Source organism: Ceratosolen solmsi, unplaced genomic scaffold (genome assembly GCF_000503995.2).
Source record: "Ceratosolen solmsi marchali unplaced genomic scaffold, CerSol_1.0 scaffold12, whole genome shotgun sequence".
Classification (NCBI taxonomy): Eukaryota; Metazoa; Arthropoda; class Insecta; order Hymenoptera; family Agaonidae; genus Ceratosolen; species Ceratosolen solmsi.
The window spans coordinates 139447-149425 of NW_011948456.1; the positions used below are offsets into that span (position 1 = coordinate 139447).

At 39.6% G+C, this 9979-nt stretch overlaps 1 protein-coding gene across 1 annotated transcript; it reads left to right on the top strand.

The window, feature by feature from the left end:
- The first annotated feature begins 5664 nt into the window (after window positions 1-5664).
- LOC105366798 (uncharacterized) lies at window positions 5665-6942 on the top strand. Its single transcript, XM_011505357.1, has one exon. The coding sequence runs from the start codon at window positions 5665-5667 to the stop codon at window positions 6940-6942; it is 1278 nt and encodes a 425-aa protein (XP_011503659.1).
- The last annotated feature ends 3037 nt before the right edge of the window (window positions 6943-9979 follow it).

The following is a 9979-nucleotide window of genomic DNA, read 5'->3' on the forward strand; positions in this document are numbered from 1 at the left end:
GGTCGTGGGGAGGACGTCGTGTGATGTCACTGCGTACGTGGGCGTTAGGTCCGCCGGTATAGCTGTGGTTGTAAGGAACGGTAGTGTGCGTTCCTTATGTGGGCGTTAGGTCCGCCGGTGTAGGTGTGGCGTCACTATTAGTTCTTTAGATTGCTTGATGCTTGCGTGCGTGAGTAGTAATGGAGAACTATTTCTGTAGTAGTGACGCTTGAACATAGAATAACAAGCCCGCCGTAGAGACTGCGTGGTTAGTACTAGCACAAGGAAGATGCGTGTCAAGCACTGCTCTTAAACATTCTCGTACAAGCTTGCGACGCCAGTAGCGCACCGGTGTCTGTTACTTTGCCGATTATTGTCGTGACGTCAGTAGGATATGGCCTTGGAGAGTTCATCGGCATTGCTAGTCGGAATTATAATCTAATACTCGAGCATTATGCGTAGTAAATTTCCCGAATTCGAAGAATTGTGTTTATAACGTAAATGTTCAGGCATTTATACCTCTCCCACTTTTGTATTCCGCCTTTACCTGCTTCAATCCGTAACACATATGTACTGAGATTCTCGTCATCTCACCAACAGGGACAAGGAAAAGTTCAAGTGCAGCAATTCGTGCATGGAAACTTCTCATCAAGCCTGTGAGGAGAAACTTGAAATATCACACTACACCTTCAAGTAAGTCCTTACCACTAATGTTGATTCTTCACCTCGCGGTTTACTATGAAAACGGTTCGCAAGCTGTCCGACCACAGAAGCTTCTCGCGCATGCTCACTACGCAAGACCAGCCATTCGCGCCATACAGTGGCACACATTTTCTCTAACCTCTATCTTAGGCACGTGCTCACTCACAGGGCCCACTATTCAGAGGCAACTGGAATACGTGTTAAGATTAGACACAAACAATAATTGTAGTGTTCGCTCAGAGCACAACAAACAATCATAACCTCTTAAGTGGTAATATTCAATAGATTATAACCTATCTCTTTCACAGTAAATCATAATCTCATCAGTTACATCCAGAGAATAAGGAATTTATCATCCTCTAGTTCTCTAATAAAAGTATATCACAACGCCACATGATTATTGAGAAAAATAAAGGTCATTTGTAATCTCATCACGATTAATCATCCCTAAATTGGAAATAAATTGAAAATAAATGGAATAAATAGCAATAAGAATTATATGTGTTAATTATTGAATCAGTGCATTAATCCATCCACTCGCCCTCGCATTCTCCCACAACATCTCGTGGTTTTCTTAGTTAATTCTACGCGTTTCATTCCTGAGCCGGATTAGTGTTAATTTTTATACAAATATGTTAATTAAGTTTTATAAAAAAATAAAATTTTTATGAACGAATGAATTGATATATACATATTTATATGTGTGTGTGTGTGTGTGTGTGTGTGAATATATATGACTTTATTTGTTCAAGCAGTCTGTTTTTATATTTAATAAATATTATTTATGTTACATTTTAAATTTCGATTTAACACATAAGATTCAACAATTCATGAATAATATGTCTCCATCTGTCAATAATATAAACAAATTTATTTAAAATCGAATAATTTAATGTAGTTAAATTATTTATGATTATATGAGTGAAAATATTGTTTTAATTTTAATTCAAATATTGTTTATACTGAAATTTATACTAACAATATTGTATATACTGAAATTATCTTATTTTGAATATTCTATTATTAGTACTAAAATTTCGAATGAAATATATTTTAATTTTTAATTAACTTTGAAGAAATACATTATTAAAAACTTACTAAAATTGATTCTTGGCCTTTTGGTAAATCAGAGTATATTTACCTTAAGTAATGATCTAAATGATGAAAAGAAAGAGAATATATTCACTCATACTGTTCGGGATTGAAGCAGTCCCATGAACTTCAAACAAAAGAAAGGTCATACACGCAGCCCGGCGTACCGCACGTGCGCCTAGGCTGATCCGCGCGTGCGGACCGAGGCGGGCACTCGAGAAAATGTTTACAAACAAAACTCGGCAAGTCCGAGCAAGTTTACGATTTGAAATATTATTTACTGCCAGCACTCACAAAAAAGGGACGCCTTCGAAACTTCTAGAAGCTTCGTTTTCTCACGCCAAAGGAAAATTTCTGGAAGGGACGCGCATCGACACTGTTGCCGGCGCTGAAGACGCCGCATGCACATTTAAGCGCAACGCGCCATGAGGCGACGCTCATTCGTAAAATCACTTCGCTCTCCATCAAGCGTAACTGCCGGTCAGTGCATAGTATACTGTAAAGACGCCGCGTGGCCACATTTTCGGCAGCATAGTAAAGAGTACCCGCGTGCATAGAAAAGATAATCGGCAATTCTTTAATAAGTGATTACAGTGAAGCCAATGGAATTGTAATCAAGGGAAACATTACATACACAGCATCGAATCCATCCAACCTGCAGTTCACCAGGTACATCTTTATATTAATAAATAAACAAGTCACATCTCTCTCTATTGTCGATCGGGCACACTTACGCTCTCTCGAACTGATCCCTCGACATCGTACAGGCCCGCTAGCAGAACCAGGGCAAACTTACGCTCTATCGAACTAACCACTCGACATCGTACAGGCCCGCTAGCACACACACAGGGCACACTTACGCTCTCTCGAACTAACCCTCGACATCGTACAGGCCCGCTAGCACACACACAGGGCACACTTACGCTCTCTCGAACTAACCGTTCGACATCGTACAGGCCCGCTAGCACAAACAGGGCACACTAGCGCTCGTCCGAAGAACACTTCGGAGCCGTGCAGGCCCTGAACAGCTGACGCAAGAGTCACTGTGGTTCACACACATTGGTTACACATGACCAACACAGATCGACTAATAGACTCTACAGATACGGATTATCAAATCCTCCACGAATTAGAAATACTACTTCTAATTGTTTTTCCTGTGACTAGATTCTACTGCTGTCCCTTTTACATAATTAAAGACATAATTGATTACATAATAAATTCCATTTAAGATCTAACAACTCATCAAGTATAGCTATTCATCAATCAAGCATACTTGATTCAACTACCATCTTCTCATGCTGCCTCACAAGCATGATTGACTGACGACATCAGCTGACATTGACAACATCAGCATAACCTCAAAGCAACACAGCAATATCCAAAGAAGCCTTTATAGCAGAAAAATCACAAGAACACATATTTTGAATAATCCAACAGAATTATTTATCTCTACACAACAGTGCAATATTATTACAATTGTTTACACTCATTAAACCTTGTATTTAAAATAAATATATTATATTTTTCAGCCTGGTCCGTTATTGATTTCCTTTAAAATTATCCTGCCGAGAGACTAATCCACTGAACTATTGAATTGGCAGTTCGAGCCATAAGCTAACCCTTTAAATCCGAACACATACATCAATTGACTGAAAATACAACAGTATTACACAAGTCTAAATATTTAAAAGCTTGAAAATATCAATTAGATCAACTATATATGGTGTTAAAATAAGATTTAAATAGATTAGTTTATCTTTCTATTATCTTTTAATTGTCAATACAAATTAACGGTGTTAATAAAGTGCATGAACCTGACATATTAACAATTAATTTTTAATCTAATGTCTCGATTTTTATTACATCTTTATTCATACATTAGAAAAATGATACAAGATTTACTTTATAAAAACTTTACAACAGAAATAATTATACATTACTAATCTGTTTAATGATACCAGGAGAAGTTAAAACACCAATAAGGAAATATCAGAATTTGAAATCAGAATAAACCATGATAGAGCTTGTTTCGGCATTTGGCAATGACATTGTTCGAGAATGTAAGAAAACTCCCAGCTCATTAAACATCTAGAAAATTCGAGATAAGAGTTCCGAAAAAGCGAACTCTCGACTACTCGAGAAATAAACATTCAAACGCGCCTCGGATTAACTAAATCTAAACAATTCAGCAAAACTTCGAATATCTAAAGAAAATACAATTCATAAACACAACTAAACGCAAACATGGCCAGCAGCGCTAATCAATAATAACTATTTTATAAACAATATACAAGGCGAAGAACTTGAAACCTACTCAAATGCACATATCACAATCAGCAAGCTTCTTCACAGCCTCAATGAAACGACACAATCAACTATAAGACAATCCAAAACTGTGAATTCAGCCAATCAAAACAATGATGCAATTAATTTACCTAACGTAACTATTCCTAAATTTTCAGGTGACTACTTAGCACGGCCAATGTTCAGGGGTTTATTCCAATCAATCGTATTAGACTATAAAACAATAAGTGAGGTAAAAAAGTTTCATTACCTCAGAGAATTATTAGTGGGCTCATCTGCAAGGCCCGTCTCCGGACTTTTACTACAAAATGATTCACTCCCAATTGCCTGGAGAAACCTAACTAATCGCTATGACAATCCTCGACAGGCAATGAGGTACTATCTTCACAAATTGCTTACCCCCTCAGCTACAATTAAGAAAACACCTCGAGAAATCGAGGAACTGGTGAGTGAGGCAAGCCACCTTCTAAGCAGACTGCATTTACTAGACAAGGCCATATACGTATGGGAGTGTCTCATCATACATCAAGTCATTAAGCAACTTGATGACACCACAAAAACACAATGGGAACGCACACTAGGCGATTAACCAGAGCACCCTAAATTCGAACAACTCAAAACATTCCTCATGTCCCAAGTGACAGCCCTCGAGGGACTAGAGTATCAAGAAAGGCAATCACGCCCAAGCAAAACTATCCCAACAAAAAAAAGAACAGTAAAGGCCCATCAGTCATCGATCAAAGCAGACCTCGACCAAAAACAAGTAGGTACTAAACAAAGTGACATCTGCATCTCTTGCCAAAAGGAGCACAAATTGTTCGTGTGTCCAACCTTTAATAAAATGAAAACAGATGACAACAAACAATTCATAATAAAGCATAAATTATGCAACAATTGTCTTAAACGACACATAAATGAGTGCAAAAGCAAATTTAACTGTATGCAGTGCCACAAGAAGCATCATACTCTACTACATACAGATACTAACGAGAATTCGACCACAAGCAATAATACAACGTCAGCTAACCCTTCATGAAATGAAGGTACAATCGTCAAATCACCAGGGTCAAGTTCCATAACGACTCTTCTAGCTACCGCGGTAGCAAAAATTCATTCAACAAAAACAACAATACAAGCTCATCTACTAATCAACACAGGATCAGAAGTTACATTCCTATTAGAAAATCTAGTAAGAAAACTTAAACTATCACGTCAACGCTCCATCCTACATATACACGGAATTGGAGGAATACTATCAACTCAAGCACAAGGTGCAATATCTCTCAATCTACAATCAATTCATACGAATTCCTCTATTACAGTTACAGCTCATATTCTAAAAACGCTAACTACAATGCTTCCATCCTTCAAAACTTCACATCAGGCATGGCCACACTTGCATGGCCTAACACTAGCCGACCCCGAATATCTCACACCTAGACCAATAGACATTGTGCTAGGAGCAGATGTTTACGGACAAATCATTATGCCCGACATCATGACGGACTCCCCAGATATGCCAATAGCCCAATTGTCCATCTTTGGATGGTTGGTTCCAATAGACCTGTCAATCTAACAAACAACATGACGTCAGTAGTAGTCTGCACATCCATACAAGAATTAGAAGAAAATCTACAAGAATTACTAACAGAATTCTGGGTGCAAGAAGAAGTATCCAACGGAGACGAACACCAATACACACCAGACGAGCAGTGGTGTGAAGACCATTTTAAACGAACTCATACACGACACTGGACAGGAAGATACATAGTACGAATTTCACTAAGGGAACCTATTGAACTTCTTGAAAACTCTTATAACCCTGCTCACCAATGCTTACAAAGTCTATTAAGACAACTTTCAAGGAACGAAGACTATCGTCATCAATATATACAATTCATGACAGAATATGATAATCTAAACCACATGAAAAAGGCACCTACAGGTACCCAGTCAAAAATAAAATACTATTTACCTCATCATGGCGCACTCAAACCAGACAGCTCCACCACTAAATTGCGAGTTGTCTTCAACAGCTCCAGCCCGTCAACCTCAGGAAAATCACTCAATGATCTCATGCACACTGGAGCCAATCTAAACAAGGAAATCTCAGACGTCCTACTCTGGATACGCCAACACAGATGCCTGTTTGCCACAGATATCACAAAAATGTATAGACAAATATTAGTACATAAAGATGACTGGGACCTACAACGAATCCTATGGATCGACGATCAAAGCAGGGAAGTGCCATATCAGTTGACAACAGTCATCTATGGCACACGAGCCGCCCCATTCCTAGCAGTGTTCTCACTGCTACAACTGGTAGAAGACGAGGGTGAAAAGTACCCATTAGCACTACCAGCAATACTTCACGGTAGATATGTTGACGACATTTTTGGAGGTGCAGATACACCACAAGAATTACAAGAAACCGCATTACAACTTCAATATCTCTGTATGGCGGGCGGCTTCCCACTAGCAAAATGGCATTCATCTCACAGAGACATTCTCACAGCTATCAATGCTGACAAAACACAAGACTCAGTAATAGAATTTGACGATTGCAAAACCAAAATTCTCGGATTACAATGGAGTCCTCAAGAGGACAAATTCACTTTCTTAACAATGGTCTCAGCTGACATGGACTGTTTCACAAAACGAAAAATCCTATCGGACATTGCAAAGATCTTTGACCCATTAGGCTTTGTATCACCAGTAGTGATCAAGGCGAAACTACTACTACAAGAATTATGGCTACATACAATAAGATGGGACGATCCGCTTCGCACTCAAATCTCACTAAGATGGCGTACCATAAAAAAGGATCTTTCAGAACTCAACAAAATCACCATACCATGATGGTTTAACACATAAGACGAATCAACAATCGAATAATATGGCTTCTCCGATGCCTCCCAATTGGCAATGGGAGCAGTCATATACCTTACTATACACAATTCTAACGACAACAAAATAGCCCTTGTATATTCCAAAATCAAGGTAGCCCCAATCAAGCGACTCACCATTCCAAAATTTATAGCTGACAGCTCCCTACTCCTGTCAAAACTCATGCTCTATGTCAAGAAAACACTAAAACTAAAATTCAAAGGAACATACTTGTGGACAGACTCAAGAGTAACACTCGCATGGATAAAATCCCATCCCTCACGCTGGAAGGACTATGTGAGAAATAGGGTCAGTCAAATTCAGGAAATCACATCAGATGCCCAATGGAACTATGTACCTGGAACATCGAACCCTGCAGACTGTGCTTCACGAGGACTAACTACAGATCAACTCCAAACCCACTCACTATGGTGGTCAGGGTCATCCTGGATACACTCACCAAATGCATGGCCAACCCAGCCAGAGCAAATCAATGAACAATGCGAACAAGAAGTTCGTCCTGGCATCGCATTAGCAGTCACAGTCATCAAGCCAACCTACCACTGGAAATTAATAGACAAGTACCCAATCTTACACGAACTCTTATGCATTACTGCAGTATGCATAAAATTCATCACTCAACTGAAAAAAAGGCTTAAAATGACTCGATCAACTCAAACAATAACAAATGAAACGGAATGGTCAAGAATTTGTTGAGTAAAGGCAACCCAATCCGCATTCTTCTCAAACGAATTAAAAACCCTTCAATCTCAAGCACGCCTGCCGCCTGGGCACGCGTTTCATCACCTCATTGCATATATTGACTTACAGGGCATTATCAGAGTTGGAGGGAGGTTATCACAAGCATGAATGAATCATGATAAAAAGCATCCAGCAATTCTTCCACGAGAATCCACACTATCAAGTCTCATAATAAATCAAGCACATCTCCGCACACTGCACGGAGGCCCACAACTCACGTTGGCACACACACGTCAACAGTATTGGATTCTTGGAGGCAGACAATCTATTAAAAACATATACTACACTGTGCAATATGCGCTCGACAACGAGCCACACGCGCACAACAATTGATGGGACAATTACCCGTCGCAAGAGTAACGCCATCACCACCATTCAATCACACTGGAGTCGACTATGCCGGCCCACTAACAATAAAAACCTGGAAGGGAAGAGGAGCAAAAACACACAAAGCATGGATATGTGTCTTTATGTGTTTTGCCAGATCTGCAGTACATCTAGAAGTAGTCAGTGACTACACAACAGACGGATTCATCTCAGCCTATCGCCGATTTTCCTACCTTCCTAGGAGCAGACAAGGTCATCAAGAAACTATTCTTACAAGGTTCTCGTAAAAATCAACGAATTCTCAACATGCTCTCTCAAGACAACACTCAATGGGAATTCAATCCACCGGCTGCCCCTCACATGGGAGGAAAATGGGAAGCCGTAGTGAAATCCAAAAAATTTCACCTAAGACGCACACTCGGAGAAACCTTACTCACATTTGAAGAGATAACTACTCTATTAAGTCAAATCGAAGCTATCTTGAACTCAAGGTCACTAAAGCCATTAAGCGATGACCCAGAAGACTGCTCTGCATTAACACCAGGTCATTTCCTCATTGGAACTCTCTTACTACATTACCTAAACCATCCCTGAAGGATGTAAACGTCTCACACCTAACACGATAGCAACTCATACAGCAGCAAGTACAACGATTCTGGTCCCAATGGTCAGCACATTACTTACAGCGACAACAATCAATCTCTAAATGGCATCACCCACAAAACAATATCGAAGTAGGAACAATGATGTTCATTACACAAGAGCACCTTCCACTTTGCAAATGGCCCCTTGCCAAAGTAATAAAAATTCATCCAGGAAAAGACGGCTTAACCAGGGTCGTCACACTAAAAACAGCCTCCACTACAATGGTAAGACCCATCCATAAATTGTCAGTATTACTAATCCCCAAGAGTAGAAAGGAATAATCATCAATTCGAATTGCTGATGGCGGGCGGAATGTTCGAGAATGTAAGAAAACTCCCAGTTCATTAAACATCTGGAAAATTCGAGATAAGAGTTCCGAAAAAGGCAACTCTCGACTACTCAAGAAATAAACATTCAAACGGGCCTCGGATTAACTAAATCTAAACAATTCAGCAAAACTTTGAATATCTAAAGAAAATACAATTCATAAACACATCTGGCGAGAAAAAAGGTCCAAGTGTCCAGCAAAAACACGTCATAAAACTAATGCTATGAGACATTTAACACGGCCTCGCCACAAAGCATCTATCGACGACAAATCATAAAAAATCTGGCGTATACAAATCATAAAATTAGCCTGAAAAACACAAGCAAGATGATACACTCAAAAACAATGCTACACCTAACCTTGATAACACTGATCAATCGCAACGCGCATGATTATAAGAAATGCATGCAACAATGCTAGGATGGAGAGGGAAAAGTGCGGCATCAGGACCCCCCATCATGGAAGGGAGTTGAGCAAGACCCGCTCTCATTGGAGCCTCTATCTTGGAAAGACTCACTGGTGGGAGACCCCACCACTCGAAAGGCGCCGTGATTAGAATTACCATAAACTAAAGAAGAATTCTGATTGGGCACACTAATAAGACTAAATCTCATTGGCAACGCCATGATCGACAAGACAGCTCTGATTAGCGACACCAAAAGAGAGGGAATTCTCACCGACCACCGCGTGATCGAGAGAAGGCTTTAAAATAGGCAACGCCGGCATGGCACAATCACTTATCTTATCTAAGAGAAAAGGAACAAGTCAATTAAACGCAAAAGTCCAAGTTACTTACACAAGATTAATCTATTCAACACAAGTACTAGATAATAAAATCATACACTCGCAGCAGTGCAATACAAAAAAGGGGTATCGAGAACTACGAATATTAGTTCGCACAGTATACACAATCAAACTACAAGGAGCCCTACGAGGCAACTCAAAGAA